This window comes from Lutjanus erythropterus, chromosome 19 (assembly GCF_056507025.1).
Source record: "Lutjanus erythropterus isolate fLutEry1 chromosome 19, fLutEry1.hap2, whole genome shotgun sequence".
Classification (NCBI taxonomy): domain Eukaryota; kingdom Metazoa; phylum Chordata; class Actinopteri; order Lutjaniformes; family Lutjanidae; genus Lutjanus; species Lutjanus erythropterus.
This window is the reverse complement of record NC_139335.1, coordinates 17,988,859-18,010,732: the sequence shown is the minus strand read 5'-3', so window position 1 is coordinate 18,010,732 and position 21,874 is coordinate 17,988,859. Positions and strand designations below refer to the sequence as shown.

At 39.0% G+C, this 21,874-nt stretch overlaps 2 protein-coding genes across 2 annotated transcripts; both read right to left on the bottom strand.

The window, feature by feature from the left end:
* Positions 1-366: 366 nt before the first annotated feature.
* LOC146309618 (homeobox protein Dlx3b-like) lies at positions 367-9,007 on the bottom strand. The gene is made up of 3 exons (XM_084744876.1): positions 8,006-9,007; positions 3,799-3,983; positions 367-991 (listed from the first exon to the last, which is right to left on the bottom strand). The coding sequence occupies exons 1-3, from the start codon at positions 8,358-8,360 to the stop codon at positions 548-550; spliced, it is 984 nt and encodes a 327-aa protein (XP_084601002.1). The 5' UTR covers positions 8,361-9,007; the 3' UTR covers positions 367-547.
* A 1,683-nt stretch (positions 9,008-10,690) lies between these two features.
* On the bottom strand, positions 10,691-19,908 carry LOC146309617 (26S proteasome non-ATPase regulatory subunit 11A). The gene is made up of 13 exons (XM_084744325.1): positions 19,749-19,908; positions 18,943-19,044; positions 17,425-17,621; positions 16,155-16,212; positions 15,736-15,930; positions 15,438-15,582; positions 15,216-15,276; positions 14,209-14,271; positions 13,912-14,037; positions 13,740-13,775; positions 13,560-13,611; positions 13,242-13,385; positions 10,691-11,941 (listed from the first exon to the last, which is right to left on the bottom strand). The coding sequence occupies exons 1-12, from the start codon at positions 19,837-19,839 to the stop codon at positions 13,243-13,245; spliced, it is 1,269 nt and encodes a 422-aa protein (XP_084600451.1). The 5' UTR covers positions 19,840-19,908; the 3' UTR covers positions 10,691-11,941; position 13,242.
* Positions 19,909-21,874: the final 1,966 nt, after the last annotated feature.

The window sequence follows — 21,874 nt, the reverse complement described above, 5'->3', positions numbered from 1 at the left end:
GTCTTGTTTTCTGTAAATTTGAAGCCTTGTATACCTTTAAAGTTCCTCATGCTGGTGTGGTGGGCTTTAATTTGCTGCAAAGCCTGGAATTATTTCAGTAGTATTTATTTTAGAGTGAAAATGCTGTGTCAGAGAGCCTTTCCAAGAGAAGATTTCAAGGGAAAGACTGAATGAATGTAAGTTTTTTTGTATAAATATGGTCATATTAAAAATATCATCATTTCTCAGTGATTTCAAATTAAAATGTCACTATCGGTCTCTGCACTGATAGTGTCAGCACTGAAAACCCCAATCTCCATCATAACCTCAGTGTTATGAGTTCATAAACCTCAGAGCTGAGGACAACAGGGTAAGTGAGTCCAGCACTTGCTTTCAATCCACATTTACTGTAGGGGAGCCTGTTTTACAACATGTGTGTCAGGTTTTACAGTCATGATTTGTGCCTGATGATCACTGTCAGGTGTTTCTCGTCACAGGAGCGCAAATCATCCAGAAATATCCCCGGAGGTGTTTAAGCGCAGGGCTCCAGTCAAACTGTTGTGCAGCGTCAGTAGACGGCTCCCATACTCTGTGCGGCTGATGGTGCTGCTGATGATGTGTGGTGCGTCGGGCCCGACTGTGGCAGACCTAAATGTGCACCCTGCTGCTGGTACCAGTTCTGGTGTGTGTAATCTCCCATGCAGGCGGGCGAGGAATCAACTGGTGGCTGATAGGGACCCTGCCCCCTGCTGGTAGGATCCATCATTGCATTACTCTTCATGTTGCTGCTGCTGCTCGTGTTGTTGCTGCCGTTGTTGTTGTTGTTGTTGTTGTTGTTGCTATTACTGTTGCTGTTGTTGTTTTCCCACACAGCTGGGGAAGGAGGAGAGTTGCAGGCCATGGAATCGCTGGCGTCTGGACTGTGTTCAAGAGGAATATCCCCGAGTGGAAACTCTCCGTTCTTGTAGAGCTTCTTAAACTTGGAGCGACGGTTCTGGAACCAAATTTTGACCTGAAATGAAGAGCATCAAATGTTGAGGTGAAGTACAGAAATGAAAGTACTGAAAAACTTCAAGCAATATCAGCTGAATTTCCAATTTCCTGCTCTGGTTTGGTCTTGTTTTTTGTTGGTCAACAAAAACAAATTGTATTAAGAGGTGCTGGTCAACAGACACAACAGCTGTCAACTTTGTTTGACATTTTAAGTTGCAGAAACAACAATAAGTCAAGGCTAATATTAAAATAGTTAGAGAACTAATGCTTAGCTAACATTCACTTAACAGCTAAGTAACTCTGTAAATCAGTGAGGCTGGAAACTGACTGTTACGTTATGGCTTGTTTAGGAGTCGAATCTCAAAGTTTAGGACAAGGGACAGTCTTGACTTGGTACTTGAATGTGAAGATCTGAGACTAGTTGTAACTTGCAAAACAATGACTGGAGCCAAGACAGTAAAGTTGTGGCTCATAACAAAAACAATGAGCTACAAGTTTTTGTGAATTTGATTGTTTTGAAAGTTACATTGTCATTCGTTCCACTGTTAATATAAGACAATTGATTAGAACAACTTTTAAGCTGCCCGAGCTTTTTTTTTTTTAGCATCTTAAGCTTCTTTTAGCCTCTCCGAATTAATTGTTTTGTTTTTTTTCTCTGTAAACTCCCCAAAATAGCAAACAAGCAAAGTTAGCAACTAGCTGGTGAACATAGTCAAACCACAAACACAACTCTTACAGTTGCTCCATGACTGCTGGATGTGTAAATAGTCATTTTGCTTGCTAAAACAATGCACTAAATAAATAAATAGATAAATAAATAAATAAATAAATAAAGCAAAAATATGATCTATAATATTTTATGATTTTTTATTTTTTAATGATATTTAATGATTTAATTAACATAGTATATATAAAATAATACTAATACCATATATATACTGTATATAATAAAGTACTATATAAATACTATATATAATAAATACTTCCATAAAAGACATGACATCTAAGAATTCTTGGTCAGCAGAGGAAATGCCACTGATTATTTGAAACTCCTTTAAATGTAATACAATTATGAAACATAATTAAAATGTAATACTTATAACTGTACTATGACAACTATTGTAATGGTGATGCTGTTATTTGTATAAACAACACTGAAACCATGTGGGCATGACAATCACACGTTTCAAGTTGCGGTGGATTATCCTCATGCCTTTGTTTTCTCTAAGCTTATGCATGTAACCCAAGCATAATATTCAGCAATGATTTACAGCAGCTGTGATAAAACAGCCCGTGCCACAAGTGTTGTCTTTTATCACTCAAGCAAAGATAATTCATATTGTAGTCAATCATTAGGGCAGAAAGGGTATGACTGCATAAACCAGACTGACATGACAGTAACAACTCAGAGAACTGCCTATGATCTATGTTTCTATAGTATCGTATTGCACTGATTCTCTTCTATTGTATTCTTAAGCCCGTTTCTTAAATGTTATCTTAGTAGTGTAGTATGGTATTGTGTATTGTTGTATATGAATATGTATATTCTAAAAAAATATTCGCAGGAGTCCTAAATTATTATAACTTAAATCCCACTTCTGTTTGTGAAAAAAAATTGAGGAACACCGTCCCAAAGAAATGAGAAAATAACAAAACATAAAAACAATTATGCCATTATGAATCCAAACATAATAGGCACATCATGTTTGTTTCTACCTGGTGATATACTGTGATTGGCAAGGTGATATTCAAACATAACTGTTCTTTGAAGTTATGCTGTATAATTTAAAGTTTTTTATTTGCTCTTGCATACATTTAGATGCAACACAAGATAACTAGCTTTATAGAGCCATTCTGGCCTCTTCATCTTCTAAATATATTAGTTTTTCACACCTTATACAGTTTTTCATTAATCTCAGTTCTCAGTAAAATTTTATTTGATGTGTATCGCACAAAACGTTCAGTATAGTGAGTCAACATACTGACACTTCCACTATTTACATTGCATACACTTTAACTGTCTGGTTTTTCAGCTTCAGCAGAAAGGTCTGATTTCAGCCTCTATACATACTGACACTTACTAATGTCACTTTTTCTCTGTCAGCTGACATGTCAACTGCTGTCAAACCTCACCTTTCATCTGACACTTCAACTGTTTTCTGCTCTCATCGCTAAATCTTTACATGACAGTTCAACTGCTTTCAGATTTCACACTTCTAATGACAGTTCAGCTGCTTTGAGCGCTGATTCTTCTAATCTTAGTTTATGTTCGGTGCTTACACGTACAATCAGGGCTGAAATTTGAAAATCCTTTCAGCATTTACACTTTGACTGATTTCAGTTGCTTTTGGCTCTTACACTTCAAAAGATATTTCAAGCCGTTTCAGTTCTTCAGCTTCAAATGACACTTTGACTGATTCAAATGCTTCAACATGAACTGCAACTCCCACTTAATCTCACATCTCACAAAAAACCTTGTCTCACCTTCTCCTTCCAAGCATTTCAGAGAACCTACAGGGGCCATGAAAGTCATGAAAAATAACAGAGTCCATATCTAGAGACAGTGTTTGGCTTGTCCATTCTGGGCTACTGTACAAACATGGCGGTGCAACATGGTGGACTGGACTGTTCTAGGGGACCCATGCCCTCCGTAGGCAATGAAAACACAATTCTTGTTTTTAGGTGTTTATACACTAATGAAAACACACTGGACCTTTAGATTTTTGCAGAAAAATTTAAAACGTGCCTTCTTTCATGTATTCTGCACTGTATTATATTTCTCTCACTGTGCTGAACTGCACTGCATGTTGTTCCCTGCAGCCTCACCTGTGTCTGTGTGAGGCCAAGCTGTGCGGCCAGCTCGGCGCGCTCCGGCAGGGCCAGGTACTGCGCCGACTGGAACCTCCTCTGCAGGACGGCGAGCTGGTAGCTGGAGTAGATGGTCCGCGGCTTGCGCACCTTCTTTGATTTCCCGTTGACCATCCGAACCTCCACGTCTGGTTCCTCTTTCACTGCAGGAGGAAACAGTAAAAATCCATGTCATATTTCTATGGAAACTTTTTCTGTGCTTGTGGAACCGTCTTGGTACTGTTACCTTCTTCTTCTCTGATTTTATATAAAAAAAAAAACCCTGCATGAGACTTTTTTAACAGAAAACTTTTTTGTTGAACTTGTATCAGGTCTCTACAGGGCAGTTTGTGCAGAGAAGTTGTAGCACAAAAATAGCCTCGGCTGTTAGGCCTACAACCCCGAAATTTCAAAGAAATTCCGCCAGCACTCTGAACTTATAATTTTGGTCTGAGTGTCTCCCACAGCCGGGGAGGGAGACAGAGATTTATAGGTGCTTTTCATGTAGCCTTGAGGCCTGCTTGTATATATCGCTCTCTGTTTGTGCTGTTATTCTTGTATCCAATTTTTTTAAAATCTTCTTTTAGATACACAATCAACCTTACTCAAACACTTTTGTGCAACAATTTATCTTAGGATGGGAAACAAAACATAAACAAAACTTTATACCCAATTTGTATAGTAAATGTAATTCAGCTTTATAGTAGTTAATGTATTTATGCATTTTATACCTATTTACAAATTGCAATGAACTTACATGTTTCTGTTTATTTTTTTTTTATTAAACACATTTAACTAAAGCTATTTTTAAATGATCATAATTCATTAAAAAGATCATTAGTCCAAATTTTTTATATTGTTTGCCAGTATTGATTACTAATGAAAATATTTATTTCAAAAGAGACTATAAAGATGTTGTTACACAAATTATATAATAATTTTTGATTTATTGTTTACACTACATGACAATTAAGAACGTACACCTAGTGGGTGTTGATTTAAGTGCTTTGGGGCTTTTTTTTAGACTTAATATTTTTAAATTTTACTATTTTTGGACCCAACAAAATCAAGAAATCCACATCCAAATATTTCATTTTGGGGCTTGGCTTTGAAACAGCTTTTCATCTTCAGAAAGAAAATAAATAAATTATGAAAAATCCAAACTATTTTTTTCTCTTAATAATCAAAAACTTCTTTTTAGTGTCATGTCCAAATTTTCTGAGGCGGGTGGTGGTCCATTTATATATGACTCCCTGAAGTTAATTTGGGTATTTTTTTAATCTATTTATCATTTTATTCGTTATTTGAATTTATACCTATGCATGAATTTATTTTGTCACCTGTTTGTGTCTTTATTTATTTATTAGTTTGGGCGTGACCACGGGCCTTGCACGATAAGGAACCGTCCCCGTTGGATGATTCAAAGGCCAAGGCTGACTGACATGTCGTGACACCTGATGTGCGTGGCTGTGGGCCAAAGTCCCCTGGGGCCATTTCCAGGAGTCAACTCCCAACTGGAATGTCAAAAACAGTACACCAGTTTGTCGAGTTTGTTTTTCCTCTGTAGTTTGCACAGAGGAACAGTCCAAGTATGAAAAAAGAGCCAAAAGAAAACGTTTTTTAAACACAGCCTGGTTGCAGGGGAATTTAAGTTAAAGTCAGAGAACCAAAATGATGTTTGTTGTGCCAAATGTTGTCTTTTACATTCTTGTAATTTAAGTTCATAGTGACTTTATGGCATCATTCTATTATCTAATGACACTGCCTGAAGGAAGTTTACAAGTTTATGCAATATTTTCACCTTGTTTTACATCCTCTTGTACAGTTTGCAAACTGAGACTGTTTATTAGCCTGTTTATTGCACACAAACCAGGTGTGTGTTAACAAATTAGGTTTTGATTCCTGACATAGCTGACGTTGAAAAGTTAGTGGCTAGAACAAGGCCACGGCGTCCATCCAAATAAATGCTTTTAGGTTGATCCTTATTTCCTTATCAAAATAAAATCTAAAAGATGGTCAGAGATGATAAACAGGCCAGCTTCCTAAGTTTACCTCCGTCAAACTCAAAGGTCTTTTCCTCCGAACCTGCTATTCTCCAGGTTGAACCTTTATCTTTGTCTTGCTTGCTTTCACCCCACAGACACCTCCCCCTCTCCTACAACCCTCTCTGTCTTGAGTCACTAAAATTTAGACCATCAAACTTGTGACGCTGTGTGGCAAAGTTGATGAATACTTACACAAAATCCCATTTGAATTTATAGAAATTGACTGTAATCTGTGACATCTCTGACACGTAAAACCAGAAGCTGCTCCACTAACATTAAAGGACACACTGAGTTTATGTGTGAGTTCTTCCACCAGCTGGGGCTGGACGATATGAATTATTAATAATATATTGATATTTTACGCTATTCCACGATATACACCCTAAATCTCAACATATACATTTTCTCGAAAATGACAAATCATTAATTTTGAAACTTATGATGATCTTGTAGAATACAATGATTTACTGTCAATTAAACTACGCAACAATGTAGGGCTGAATGATATTGATTAAACAAAGACAACATAATGACTAAAGCTGCAATTAATCAATTAATTGATTAATAGTCAAATATTAAATTTATCAGCAATTATTTTGACAGCTGATTAACTGGTTTGAGTAATTTTTCAAGAATAAAAAATCTAAATTCTCCGATTCCGTTTGTTTAAATGTGAATATTTTCTGTTTTTTTTACTCCTGTATGACAGTAAACTGAATATCTTTGGGTTGCAGGCAAAACAAGATATTTGCAGACGCTACTTTGGGCTTTGGGAAACACTGATCAATATTTTTCAGCATGTTCTTACATTTTATAGATAAAACAACTAATCGATTGACTGAGAAAATAATTAAGATTAATTGACAATGAAAAAGGTTGTTAGTTGCGGCCCTAATCATTTCACTGTAATTTAGCCTTTAAAAACAGGAAAAGACAACATTTATCTCATATCACGATTAAACGATATCCAAAATCGACAATATCTACTCTCAGATCACAATATCAATATAATATTGATACATTACCGAGTCCTGCCTCCAGTCAAGTAAAATTAAGATTCTATTTTTGAACTATTATACTAGATGGAGCAAATAGGTGTAAGAACTACATCTAACACCCCAGATTTACTGAGACGCCCAGAATTCCCACCACCTCCCCAATCTTTACAGTTTGAAAAGTAACAAGCAAAAATATCAGCAACTGAAAATACAAATGTCAATAAATGTTACGTCAAGAGATGCAATTTAACATGATTAAGTTGTTATTAATTTAGCTATAAGTTGAAGAAATACCTTTGGTACAGACATTACTTTTATTTCTGAAAAACTACTATTTTTTTTATATGTGTGTGTTTATATGTATGTATAGGAGAACACTGTCACTTGTATATTTGAGGTATACAGGTCAAGTCCCAAGTCTCCCCTACTATGTGTAATTCTTACTCCTTACTTATCATCTTGCTATAATGGAGATTTAGAAGTTCAAGACTCTGAAGGTAAAAGCTAAATGCTCCAAAATATCATAAAACACAAAGTACAAAGAGTTTAAGACACAGTGGAAAAGCCATGAATAAAAATAACTTTACATTTTTTTCCCCCGCGCGTGAATCTCACGCGCAATTACTGGGTTTATATGGCTAGACATGAGCACTTGCCATACATCAGCCTCAGGTGGTCAGTGTGGCTTTTCTCGTTCTTGGACAAAGGTGGAGAGGATGTCTCACAGAGCTGTGTGGAGGAGACATTACATTTACGTCCTTTTTTTTAAAGCTACTACAAGGAACTCGTCATGAAACAATCTGAATGTATTACTGATGCCTCTATATGACCTACATAAGTTAAGGAGACCATCCGCGTAAAGATCTTCAGTGTCTCTGTCTGCAACTTGTCTGATTTTCCTTGAAATCAGATGAAACGAGCCTGTGTTTACGCTTCCCAGGCAAAGTTACCTTAAATAAAGTTTCTGTCAGTTTAAAAAGCAGGGGGAGTTTTTTTTATTTTGAGAATTTTATCTTTGGTGTTACATGTCGGGGTTATAATAGAGAAAACAAAGTATGAAAGATCCTTGTAGTAGTTTTGAACTGATCCAGAATGAATATCTTAACAGTTACTTCTGGCTCTTTCATTACTCTTCAAACTTACCAGCGTCCTGCAGCGTTGACTGCACGTCCCTGCTGAATGCACCGTGCTCTCTGTACGCTGCCGCGTGGGGGTATGGGTATTCTGCCTTGCCAACTGGGTACGCACCGCCGGGACCCATCCCGTTCAGGTTGTAGTGATGGTACGCGTACGGGTTCATGTGCTGAGCCGAGTAGGGCTGCTGCGCCGGGTAGAAATCCTGCGAGCCGTGGAGCGCACTCTGGCCGCTGTAGAAGCCCATGTCTGTGGATGAGGACTCCGGCAGCGTCGGGGAATCCTTAGTGGCCGAGATGGAGCTGCCAGCCACGGGGAGGGAAGGTTTCTTCTCCTCGAAGACAGGTGAGGATTGCCCGTTCATTCTCAGAACTTTTTTTGGGGGGTGTTTTTGCTCTAAACTGTGAAGCAGGAGTGTTCAGATTGAGAAGTCCTCACAGTCTGGAGCTGGCGTTCCCAAACTCCCTTGACGCAGCAGCCGGGCTGTCCACCGTGGCGGCGCCCAACCCAACTAGAGCTCGTAATTACAGGGCGCGCCGAGCTGAGCCAAGCCGGGCAGGACAGAGGGGAGTGGATGTCTCCTTCTCATTGGCTCGCCTGCTCGCTCCCTGCCTCAGCCCTGAGGCCAAGACAGCGCTGACTGTCGCCTGTCTGGCTCCCTTCTTCTCCCCACAGAAACCTCCAGTAAGCCTCTCCTCGGGCCTTTATGCACCAGAGCGCATAAACAGTTGGCAAGCCCGTAAAAGTCCTCTAACTAACTAACTCACATTTACTTCTCGACATATCCTGAAGACTTAACAACGTGCAAGATTCTCAGGCAGCGGAGGAGAGGAAGATTTATCAGCCAAACCGCGCATAATGGTGTTGTGATAAGGAGTGTTTACGCATTAGCTTTACGCCGCTGCCTCCCATTCAAATGCAGATCCAGAGCCAAGTGCTGCTGTCGACCCATGTTGGGAGTTATTTACAGTTAATCAAGGCCTATTTTAAAAAAGGCTTTTCCTGCTTTACATGTGTTGACTTGGGCCCCGGGCTTCTCCCATGCCCCAGGGAAGAGAAACAGCCACCATAAAGCTACAATAAACTTTAGGTGTCTACAACATTCCTAAAGGAGAGCTACCATTCAGCACCTCATTGTAATGAGGCTAAATCTGTATATATCTGTAAAAAAAAAAAAGATAATACTTTACTTCAGTGTCATGTAAAATCTGACTGCACTTACACTAAATGTGTTATACACTACGTTAGACAATTTTCCATTTCCATTTGGAAAGAGACAAACTTTCCCTTTTAAACACTAATACAAATAACTGCAATAAAAATAAATTTTATACATATAAAAAGGAAGCTTATGTGAGATGTGAAAGTCACTCAAACATTTAATTAAGGCAAGTAACACAATCTCACCACCAGATGTCACTGTTGAGACCACAGGTCTGACAGTAATGGCAACAAAATCTGATTTCAGGTGACCTATTTAACCAACAGGTGCATCATAGTCACTGATTAAAAACTACTTTTGGAAGCAAATTGTGAATTTGAGAGGAAAATAAGATGGTTTTGAGCTGATTCAAATAGAGCTAAAAGTAGTTAAAGGGATTAGTAGACCTTTTTCACGATATTTATTTATAATGTAAACACAGGTGTTAGCAATAATACTAATTAAGATCCTGTTCCATTTAACACAGCAGAGCCTCTCTAGTGAGCCAATATGCAAAATAGCACCCAGAATCTGTTTGACCTGAATAAATTGAATTCTTAATTAGTATTATTGCTAACACCCGTGTTTACCCCACTATATCAAAATGTCTGCCGTGGAAAAAAATTGACTAATATTGCATTTGTCATGCATTTGAATGTTTAGGTCATTCTGGTCAAGTTTGCATTTATACAACTACTTATCTACAAGCAACTCTAGTTATAGCTTATTAACCAATTTATTCATTACCTACTTTAACCATTGTCATTAATCCAGCTATTTATTGAATATTTATCCAATACATTTAGCTATTTGAAACAAGCTATCCATTAATGTTAGCCAATTATTCATTACTTTTAGCTATTTAAACCATTTATCTATTAATGTCAGCCAGTCATTCATTACTTTAAGCTAATCTACCTAATGTATCCATTAGTTTTAGCCATCATTCATCAATCAGGGTTCAACTTTTTTTTTTCCACTTGCCTGGTTAGGCAAGGGAGGCAGACATCTACTGGTCCAAAGTCAATTTTAACATGCCCCTGTGCAAACTGTTCAATTTATTATCCGTTATCAATTAACAGGGACTACATTTATGTTTAATCTAAGGCTGCAACATTTATATTGTTTATTATTGTACTTTTTATGCACTCTCACTTGTAATGTAAATCGTTCAGCTCAAACTGCTTTTTTTAAGTTTGCATCATTAAAAGGTAGCTGTTGTTTTTTTCAAATGAGCTACAATTGTAGAGTTGAGCTACTTTACAATATTTCCACAGACCTCGTGGCAACTGCATTAATACCCCTGGTGGGGAATAACTGGTTTTCAGTGCACAACAGAGTACACAGTTAATTGAATACATTTAAGCGCAGTTTCACTGGAAAAATGTAACTTTGCATAACAGGCACACAAAAGGAACAAGGAGAAACTATTAAGCCAAATAGGACAAAACTTTAAACACATGTTCATTTCCAGGATCCTATAATCACACAAGTTGCAGGTTTAAATTTTTTTTTTATTAGCATTTGTCTTTCTCTATGTCATATATGGTAAACCCTCGAGTCCTTGCAAAATTAAGTTCCCAGAAATGTACAGCTTGATTTTCTTCAGCGAAACCCGCCCTTTTCTGCACAACAAAACCATCACATCTCAGAACGAAGAGTTCCCTCTCCAGCCACGTGTCGAGCATCAAAAGCACTTCGTGTGACTGACCAAGCTCTCGGTGGCGAGGTTTATTCTGTTCTTACGCATTATAAAAAAAGGGGACAGTGTGAATACATCAGGCCTTGGATGAACAGAGGCGCTTGGCAATGTTATATACAAACAGGAAGTAGGAGTGCAGGGGGGGAGGAATGGGGGCACAAGAGACCCCACTGTTGTGATGAATGTCCTCCTCTCCTTGTGGCATGGTCCCGAGTGGACAGGAGAGCAAATTCCCTGTATGGTCCACGAATCCCAGAATGCTTTGTGAGTGAGTGAGACCACTCAGGGTGAAACGGGTGAGGGGGAGGTGGTGGGTACGGATGTGAGGGGAAGGGAGAGGTTGTTCTGACGGCCTCTGTTTTCAAAACCATTCTTCAGGTGATCTAGTGAAACTGTGGGGCGAGTCTTCAGAACCGCGGGAGAAATTCACACATTCAGTTTCAGGGCTGGTTGGCAACAAAACAGGTAGAATCCCGCGGGAGACACAGACCAACCAACCCATGTTTACCCTCGGTTACACTCTGAGAACAGACCGAGCATGTTTTTTTTCATATATAATACATGTATGTATAAGTACTGTATATGTATTTTTTTATTGTTATATTACAAGATTTCCCTGATGGCCAGTGCAGAGAGAAACAGAGGGAAAAAAGGGGGAAAGGAAGGCTTGTCCAATGTTACATACAGTAGACACCAGTGGTGGGAGAAGAGAAGAGGGGCACAGTGCCTGGATTTGTCCATAGGGAGGAGCACGTCGCGTCAGATCAACCCCAGTCAGATTGGAAGGAAGAGACAGTAAGGCGGGAGAGCAGAGGGCTGAGGGAGGACCAGGAGGAGCGGCGAGTCCGTCCACCCAGTCAGTCTGTTATTCTGTCGGGTCGTCTTCACGTGGTCAGCTGGTTTGTTTGCTTGCTGGGTTGTTAAAGTGTTTGTGATCTCCTCGTCCTCCTCCCCTCGTCCCTCCCGGGTTGAAGTGATCGATCAACGGAGGTCTGACTGGCCCGCGTCGCTCCGGACAGGAGGACCGATGGTTTCATTCTCTCTGAGAGGGGAGACAGAGGCAGGTTGAGAAGAATTTAATGACATTCAACAATGGATTTTTTTAGCGACATCCACTAAAAAAAAATCAATTTTCTAGTGGTAAACACTAAGACTGCTTTTGGGGGGCAGGGCTTAGTTGGTGGCAAAACAATTTTGGAAACACCTTAGCTAACACTAGCTAGCAGGTTTTGTTGGTTTGTTTCTTAACAATGGATGAAGAAAGTATGAGTTCCTCTGAATATGCACGGTCACTAATTCTCCAGAGCCGCAAGTGTTACTTGAAAAAGTTCACATTAACAAATGGCACCAGACCAGACTGCTCCACAACACACTCTCATTCAGCAGCAGTGGACACACCCACCGGCCAGAGGCTGTGCAATGAAATGGGAGGAAGAGAGAGAGAAAAACAGCCTATTTTCACGGTTTCTTTGGTGAGTTTTATTTTGTTTCTCTTTGTGGAGTTTAAATTAAGCGTGTTTTACTGAGTGAACAAAGCAATTAAAGCTTGTCTGAGTTTGAACAGTTAGTCTGGACATTTTTCACAATTTTTTTTACTTTACTTTGTTATTTTGTCGTGCTTCCACATATCTTCCAGCTTTCAGCTTGTTGCATTTAACCATAGTGGTCTTCGGTCTTTTGACTGGTAGCTGGTTTGCAATAAAACTTAAATTCTGACCCATTACTACTTCGATTCTGGCACCAAACAACACAGAAAGATGGCATTTGCTCTTATTTGTGGCTATGTGGCCTACGACTCTGTGGTGATTCGTGCTTGCCTCAGTGTTTTGCCTCCAGCTAACAGCGTGACCTAATCATGACATCGACACTAAAAGGGTCTATATAGCATCACCTATGGAGATCTATTCGGCCATTGTGATGGAAAAAAAAGAACCTGTGTGTTATTATACTGAGAAACTTTCTCAAAACATGACCTTCTCATAACGACTTACAGGATTTTTTTTCCCCATCACATTGGCAGAAATTGGCTTCCATCATCACCAGCCTTATCCCTAGAATACATTGTTATTTTTAATTAGAAACCAATTATTATACTGGCACACAATGTTCAAATGACTGTGGATACCAATGCCCTGCAGGAAACAGCTTTACAACTACTAAATGAATCAGTGAACAAATAAGTCTCATAATCCTGATCCATATGTAATATATGTAATCCAGCACAATGTACAAGTTCTCTTTTCATCTCTGCACAAGGCAGTTATAATGGACCAAAAGTTATCTCTCCTAATTTAGGTTGCTTCACTGTGTCATTTATTCTATTATGTTCTATCAGGGCTGACCTTATGTTAGCTTCTTGGCTTTGTTGTAGAGAGAGTCAACCACTTTGCTCATGTTCTGAATGGTCTCCAGGGCCGCCTCGTATGTCTTGTCCACCACTGGTTCGTCAAAGACAATCAACACGCCTTCACCTTGGTCCAAAATACCTGTCGGGACAGGTGGGGTAGAATGATAAAGTGAAAAATGAAACATACCCAATTTGTTTAGAGTGAGTGCAAACTGGATCCATCTGCAGGAAACATCTGCAAAACACTAATATTTACAACAAGGAGTCACTAATATTTAGCAGTCTCTTCATGTAGTGTGTGGCAAACACATACCGTGAAACTTCTTGTCCAGAATCATCTGTGATAATTTCCTCTCTACATCTCCCTGCAAGGCAGACACAATCAGATCATAGGCATCTTACTGTGATGACCTACAGAATTACTTAAAAATGACAACTCATATGAAAGTGAAAGACTAAAAAAGGACATCAAGGAAGAAGAGTACAGTCTTACCTTGGGGAGTTTGATGAGGGAGGAAATGTGTGCTATCTGTTAGAGAAAGAGGAACAAAACACATTATTATTTCAGACAAATAAATAAGTACACTTGAAGGATATTATTAAAGGCACATATCCAGGATAAGGTTCAGCATCTGTCTGAACTGACTGGTTGTCCGTAATCTTACCTGGACCCTGGAGAAAGGCTCGATGACCCTGATGAGGTTCTGCTCCAGCAGGTTGTCATACAGCTTGGTCAGATGGGTGCTGATGATGGGGTCATCCCTCAGCTCAGCTTTATACTCTGTTAGTGCCTGGGGGAGGATGGGAACGAGACATTTTCATCACAAATGATGAGACAGTCTGAAGCATCAAAGGATCCAACAAACAGAAAGGAAAATCACTTCAGTTTCATTCATAATGTTGTTAAAGAACACGTAATAAACTACAGAGTCAACATACAGCATCAAACTCAAGACACAAACCTTTTCAAAGTCTGCCAGTGACCGGTTCTTGCTGGCTTGTGCCACACATTTCAGTGAGTCTGTCTATAGAAAAATAAACAAAAGGTTATGACAGTGGATCAAGAATCCTGTCCTATACGCAGCATAAATATGGTCACAAGGCAATAGCTGCAAAGACCATCCATGTAATAACATTTAACCAAAATTTCTTTTGTTTTCTCAAAGCACACTGTGCAGTTTACTGTGGCAAGAGTGGCATATTCAAAATTTAGTAACTTTCATACAAAGCCAAGTTAAATGCTTAAATATGCTCTTCATTCTATCCCTTGTAGGAGCAGGTTAAGGTTATGTTTAAGAATCACTGCAGCATTTCAATGACTGAATGATGGAAGAGGTTCCAGTTATGTGTAATGTTGTATAAAGTCTTTCAAAATAGGGCTGAACAATTAATTGAATTTTTATCAAAGCTGCAATATGGCCTAATGCAATTTTCAACTCGCAGGAGGCGGAGGTTTAAGGCAAGATGTGTGTCAAAATATTATTTTAAATTAAATATTGTGGTGCTGCAGAGATGTCCTGGCATACACATCAATATTCTACAGACTTCAGAAAACATCTTTGTTTGGTACAGAGCCGCACAAACTTTCAGAGCATCCAAGACTGGATTCCAGAGTAGGCAAATACATCACAGCTGATGTGCTCATCATGAATGAGCCTTTTTAAAAAAACAAAACAAAACATAACATAACATATGACTTCATAAACTAATGTAGTTCTTTAATGATGCGCTCCTGGCCTTTCAGTTCTGGAAAAGCTAAAAAGACACAACCCATCACACTCTTTCAATGCATAATCTCTCTCTTTACAGCACCATGCACATGTAGAGCACTGCAGAGCTCGACACACCCGCTGGGCATAGTTATGATCACTAAGCTATGATTCAACAATTGCTTTTCAGAGGACGGGATTAGCAAACAGTCACATATGTTTAAATTAGAATTAAAACTCTTAGGAATGAAGTGTGGTACCTGTCTGCCAGCGTACCGCAGAGCCAGCTTGCCACTGATGAGGGCCTGGACATCCTCTGGCCTGAAACAGAAACAATATGCATTAGACACAGCAGGACAGAAACTAGAACTCAAAAACCCAATATATTATCATTGCAGAAATAAAATGATATAAATGAATAAATTGTGCAGGTCTGTGTAAGGTGATATGGTCCTTGTGTATCTGAGTGGTCTACCACTTACGCATTGAGCATGATTTTGCAGAGCAGCATGTATTTGAGGGCTGTGATGGCTCGGGGGCTGTCAATGGAGTCGTAGCCCTCAAAGGCCTCATAGAAGTAGGAGTATGCCGTCTTCCAGTCTTTCTCCTCCGCTGCGTGAATGATCCCTGGAAACATGACCAGACACACACATACAAGTTAACACATGTCAGGTTAACTTCAACAGAAAACAGCAACTTCAGGTTTCTTCACCTGCCACTTTGTGTTTGTGTTCAGTGTTCAGTGACTTCAACAGCAGTGATTTGGTCAAGAGTTTGTACCTGACTGCATGTCTAAAGCTGCTTGTAGTTTAGGGGGGCAGTAGATGGCATTGGCGGTTGTCCTGGCAGATGTAAGTGCGGCGCGGGCCTTGGGCAGGTTACTGAGTGCGTGGTATGTCTTACTCTCCAGCAGCTGGACCTCCACCAGCAAGGCCTTGTCATCCATCTTCTTCAGCTCCTGCAGCAACTGGGAGCCTGAATAGGAAAGGAAGTCAACATGTTTTCACTATGCTTACTGAAAAAATTTCCCCCATTCCCCCAATTAGTAATTTCAATAAGAAACACTTCATTTCTGAGATGAAGCATCTCAAGCTTACAACATTTTATGTTTTATACAAAAGGTTTCTTTTGTTCTCTAAACATATTCTGTAATTGCCAAGTTCATTATAAACAACAACTCTGGGAGATTCAACACTTACCAAGTTGTAATGCCTCCTGGTAGCACTTTGTGTCGAAATACAGTGAGATGAGACGAGCCTGGGGAGAGAAGAGCAACCATGTTAGAGCCATGGTCTAACACTTGTCTGTTTAAGGGTCTGCCATCAATAACAACTGTACATAATAAAAATCAATCAACCACTGATTGACCAGGAGAAGTCAAATAAACATATATTACTAGATGATATTATGCATTTTTGGCAGAGCTAGCTCTTCATAGATAGTTCAGTCCGTTTTCTTCTTATATCTAAATGGTTGGTAGCCTAGGAGCAAGACAAATCTGCAAGCATGTTTCATTTGCTCTGGGAGATATATCTGGCCGTCCCCTGTTCAGAAAGATTTCCACCTGTCCTAGATCTCTTCGGGCCAATCACAACCATTATTTAATAAGGGTGGGTTTGATAGAATAACTGACAGAGGATTCAGAAGATCATGTCACATGATTCGAGCACAACGCATCAGGCTCACAACATTCAGACCAAACTGCCAAACTGGGCAGTGTTGATCAAACATGAATCACTTTTCTGTTACTGTGTTGCTTATTTCTCATCTTAAAGGCATATGCAACATTTTCCTACAAAACACTGTAAAGACTCATATCATCATTATCCCTTTCAATTATCACTTATGGCCCACTAGAATTGTGTAGTGATGTTGGTATCTGCAGAGACCCTGTCCTCTGTTTGTATATCCTTATTTTTTTCTGCACTTAGGATGCTTCGCCAACCCAAAACATCAGTATTTGACATCCCGAGAATGAGATTCAACAATCGACTGTCTCTCTAGTGTGTTAACAAAAAGCTCAGACAAATTCTACTGATGCTACCTTCAAATTTTTTCAGAAACACAGTTTAGTGTTTAGTTGTAATTTGAGAGTTTGTGACCAGGGCAACACTTTTTCCCTTCTTGCTGTGTCACACATTTTGTTGCCTACCCAGTTGTGTCCAGATGCATTTTGGTTTGCATTTTTTCATTCATTCATTGAAAGGTGGGGTACACCCTGGACAACTGGCCAGTTCATTGCAGGGCCAACTTGGTTTGACACCCCTTGGAAATCCAAAATGAACTGAGAGATCCCTGACTAATTAACTTTTGGCTACATGTTTGGGTTAAATCGAGATCTGTTTGTTCACTACATCTAGTCCAGCTGCTGGAGACGCCTGCTCAGGTGGAGCAGTATTCCAGAGATTTCGCCTACCCAGGGCTTCTTTCAACATTTCACTTTGACCAGTAGATTAGATTGAAACTCACCTCTAGTGCCTGTCTGAGGAAGGTCCTCTTCTCAGCCTTGGCCCATTCTATGCACTCTAGACAGAGCTCCACCTCCTGACCTGTGGCGGCTTCCATGTCTAGGAACATATCCAGCAAGGAGCGGACCAGCCGGGCTGCCTTGGCCTTGGAGATGGAGTTGAGGAAAGGTCGTACATATTTCAGCAGACCCCCAAGCTCTAAGAAGAGGGTGGAAGGAAATAAATAATGTAATGTATTAAAATATATTAAAACAACAGCTGGACATGAGCTTATGAGCAATATGCCACAGTGATCAGTGAATGTAAAAATGCTATTGAAAGTAAGTCAGATTATTGTTTTGATGAATCATAGTGCTTCCATCGCTCCAAATGTGAAGCAGGAACAAACATTTTATCCATAGGCCACTCAAGCTCCTACCAGCTACTACCTTCTTTGCAAAATGTTTTTAAGGTAGGCTGATTTTTCATTACAAGGCCTTGGATATCTTATTGTAGGGTTGCTGACAAGACAATGTCTAAACCACAGAATTATGTTACCTCCTTCTATATCAAATGGTTTAAAACATTTTGCTACAAATACAGCAATACAAACACTTACAGTATGCTGTAGTGCTTGAACCTGCTCAAAAAGCATGTGTAAAACAACTTTTGTTTTTGATAACTTTTCATCAGAATGCATATAGTAGCAAATGACATCAGAACTCCTTGTTAATAAGGCTTAGTGAGGCAGAATATGACTTAATGGAAATCTGCCACATGCAAAAAAATTGCCAATTTTCTGGCATTTTGAGATAATCTGCATCGGCCAATGCCTAGGCTCACTAGGCCGATAAATAAAAAATGTCTGCAGACACATCTGTAGGCAGCCTAGTCGATGTGGCTGCTGTGGAAAAAGTTAGCTTCAAGCCCTATGCTATAAATCTCATGCATTCACTATAAACATGCTGACCAATCAAAGATGTAGATAAGAGTTTTCCATGTGAAAAAGTTCAAATAAAAGGAAGCAGGAGTGTTGCATAACTGAGTCATGTTGTGGGAATATTTATGTCACAATTTGAGCATGATGTTTTTTAAATGGCTAGGCTGAGTGAAGTGCATCCATTCAAACATATGACTGTTTAAGGAAAAAGAAGGTATTGGAATTGGTAGATACTCAGGTAATGCATTCAGCAAGGAGGGCAGATGAGGTGAACAGTTAACATTTACATCTGACAGGCACTCTGGAGTGTCTTGCTGCTGAACACTCACAATTTGAAAAATTGGCAGATAAAGTGACAGCAGACGTAGTCTTTCTGAAATGTGAAGTGGTGCTCCCATATGAAAAAAAAACCCCACACACAATTCTGTGAATCTTTTGTGTGAAATAATCAAACTACAGTTCCTCAGCAATGTGGACACTGAGTCAGGATTCTTACTCGTGTGGCACGACTGGGCTTTGGAAACTGTAGCATCGTGTGAAAAATAAAAATCCATTTAAACAGTATGATATAAGCTTTGTATGTACACCATGTTCTGTTACCTGCAGCCTGTCCTGTCTTGGCCAGCAGCCCACCCAGCTCCAGGATGCTCTGCTCTTTAACACGCACCGCCTCCTCATCACTCTCCTGGATGTCCCGTTTCACTACAACACACACACATATAGCTAATGATGTAATCTGATCTGTATTGACAAGAATCACTGCGATATACAAACAGTAAAAATGCTGATATTACACTGCTTCCTCATGTCTCTAGAGACTAACAGTAAGTCAAGTTATATCAGGATAGCTTGGGTTGGATGGCGAGCAGCCAAGTGGCTAACGAAATATCGGACCTGACAATTTAAACAATAAACCATAATGACAGCCACATAGCTACGATTTAATTATCAATATAAAGTATCACATTGTACATAAACAAAAACTGGGCGCTGTGACAAAGTATATGATGTTAAGAGAGTCAACTCGGTTTCACATTAATTTCCTTGTCGGCCTGACATCTGACAAGACGCTGCTAACAACGCTGGCTGCATGCTAACGTGAACTAGCCAGCTGTCACCCAAGTTGCTGTCAAATGAATGAGCCAGGGTAGCTAACGTTAGCTTGTCTGATAAGCTAGCCGGTATCCTGCTAGCCGGCTAGCCCACTGCTGCTGACTCACTGTGCAAGCTAGGAGAAAAAAGAGACGGCCAGCACTGGGCTAGCTAACTTAGCTTAGCTGCTAGCTGGCTAACAGCAAACATGGCTAACTCAACTGCTCCACATCTGATGTAGAGGTGTTTATCTCCAGTGTCTGAGCGAAAAAATGATTTTCTTTCTACTGTCGTACTGTGAGGGTTATATTTACCTATTGAATGTAAGATATCGATAGAGGCATTCCGGTCTGTTCCAAGAAGAGACTGTGCTCTCTGAAACTCAGCCACTGCCGCGGCTGCCATCTTTCCTCTGCCTGCCTCCGCTCCGCTCTGCCTGCCTGTTTTCCGGTCAGGTCGTTCACATCCTCGGAACAATGCCGACCCCTACCGGTGGGACCGAGAAGTGCAGACATTCCCAAACAGAAATCAAACACTTTCATTGTGTGTGTGTGTTTTTTTTTTTTTTTTTTGCTGTTTGTTTTTGTTTCCAAGATGACAAGAACGTATAGATTATTTTAAGGGAAAAAAAGAGGAGACAAAATGCCAGCTGATTCAGTTATTATTATTATTATTATTATTATTATTATTATTATTATTATTATTATTAGTAGTAGTAGTAGCATTAGTATTATTCAAAATAATAGTAGAAAGAGACATTTTGTAAAATAATTATTACATAGGAGGAAAAAAGAAAGAGAAAAGAAATGAACAACAGATTACAAAATGAGACTGTTCAATGTTCAAAATGAGATTATTCAATAACCTTATATTTTTCAAAAATTGTTTGTCTCTTTTTTGCTTTTATTTTTCCAAATTTTTCGATTTGACTAATGAATTGTAATATATGTTGATATCAAATAGAAATAAAGAGAACCAGAACAAATACTAAACAAATGGATTTATAAAAGACATCTTTGTCCACTGAGTTATTTTCAAAATAAATAACTGTCATACAGCCTGACCATCCAACCTGTTTTACTTGACACAAAATACGTAAAAGTGAGAAACTGTGTTTAAATCAGAGCAGCAATAATTAACATTCAGTTTAAACCTCTCTAGAATGTTTTTGACAGGAATTACTTTAAGTAAAATTTTAAATGACACCTCTTTCATTTTATTGTTACTACAATATTTGTCTGATATTTTACCTGCTTTTATCCAATCCAAGTCACCATAAATGGAAGACCAGCAGAGTAGTCCAGTGGAAATACTATTCTCTATAAGGGTATCCCTGTTTTTTTAATTGCTATATTCTTTATATATGATGTCTAACTCATATTCCTTCTCCAATATGGTGACAGAGTTGTGTCATTAGAATTTTTCAAACCCTGTAAAGCACGTTTTGAAATAACATCAAACACAAATACACATTTTCTGGGTGTAACAGGTGATTCAAACTTTTTCAGAATTTTAAATCATTTCCAAGGTGAATTACTGTTTGACAAGAACATAATATTGAATATCTGGTTAATGCTGGTAGATATACATGGTGGTTAATAGCTTACTGTCGTTTAGAGTGATCAAATGAAAATTTTCTTTATTGGAATGGGAAACGGGTTTATATTTGCAAGAGAAATTGTGAAATAAAAAGCATAATGTACAAAAGATTTTGGTTTTGCTAGCTCGCTACATTCAGATAATTAACTTAAAATAAAAAGGAAAAATGTAGACTTGTGGTTAAAAAAAATACTAATACTACTAAATGATAATGTGTGTGAGGTCAAGGACCCTCACAGTAGATGCTCAGACTACAACCCTCCAATTTGAGACAATTTTGTCAAGCAAAACAGCAAACACTATTTCTTTGTTCCAAAAAGGATGATAAAAGGTCAAATATTCTATTCATCTGTTAACTGGGGACCCCCTACAACCCACTCAGGGGCCCCAGTTTGAAATCCACTGGTCGAAGTCACTCACTGTCCCTCAAGATGAAGCATGCCGTGATATACTGGGCAGTAAGATATACCCTGTCTCTGTCTCCTCTAGGCATTTGTTATTTTGACAGATCATTCAGCTCCAATTTGCTGAAGACAATGTACCAAACTGCATTGAATATTTTACATTTTAGGAAGAATGTTTAATTGGAATAAGGTATAGCAACACCTAGTGAAATAATTTTTTAAAAATTACAAATTACCAGGAGTCATACAAAGTCCTGACTCTGAAGTTCATACACGCTCACCCCTGGACTAATCAGTCACTGGACTCGTTTGAAGATGAAGAGTCAGGGGCACTAATGTTACATTTGTTAACATTAATGTTACAAACAATATAACCATAGGTGTGAAACTGTAGTCAGAGAGGGGGTGAAAACAGTACATTAAACAACACTGACATA

Excerpts from the sequence above, each read along its gene's own strand:
- LOC146309618 (XM_084744876.1), bottom strand. The coding sequence starts at position 8,360 with ATGAACGGGCAATCCTCACCTGTCTTCGAGGAGAAGAAACCTTCCCTC. Across the intron at positions 3,984-8,005 it reads GTCAACGCTGCAGGACGCTG|TGAAAGAGGAACCAGACGTG; the intron begins GTAAGTTTGAAG and ends TTCCTCCTGCAG. Across the intron at positions 992-3,798 it reads TTGGCCTCACACAGACACAG|GTCAAAATTTGGTTCCAGAA; the intron begins GTGAGGCTGCAG and ends TCTTCATTTCAG.
- LOC146309617 (XM_084744325.1), bottom strand. The coding sequence starts at position 19,839 with ATGGCAGCCGCGGCAGTGGCTGAGTTTCAGAGAGCACAGTCTCTTCTT. Across the intron at positions 15,931-16,154 it reads CCAGGAGGCATTACAACTTG|GCTCCCAGTTGCTGCAGGAG; the intron begins GTAAGTGTTGAA and ends TTTCCTATTCAG. Across the intron at positions 13,776-13,911 it reads AGCCTTTCTCCAGGGTCCAG|ATAGCACACATTTCCTCCCT; the intron begins GTAAGATTACGG and ends TTTCTCTAACAG.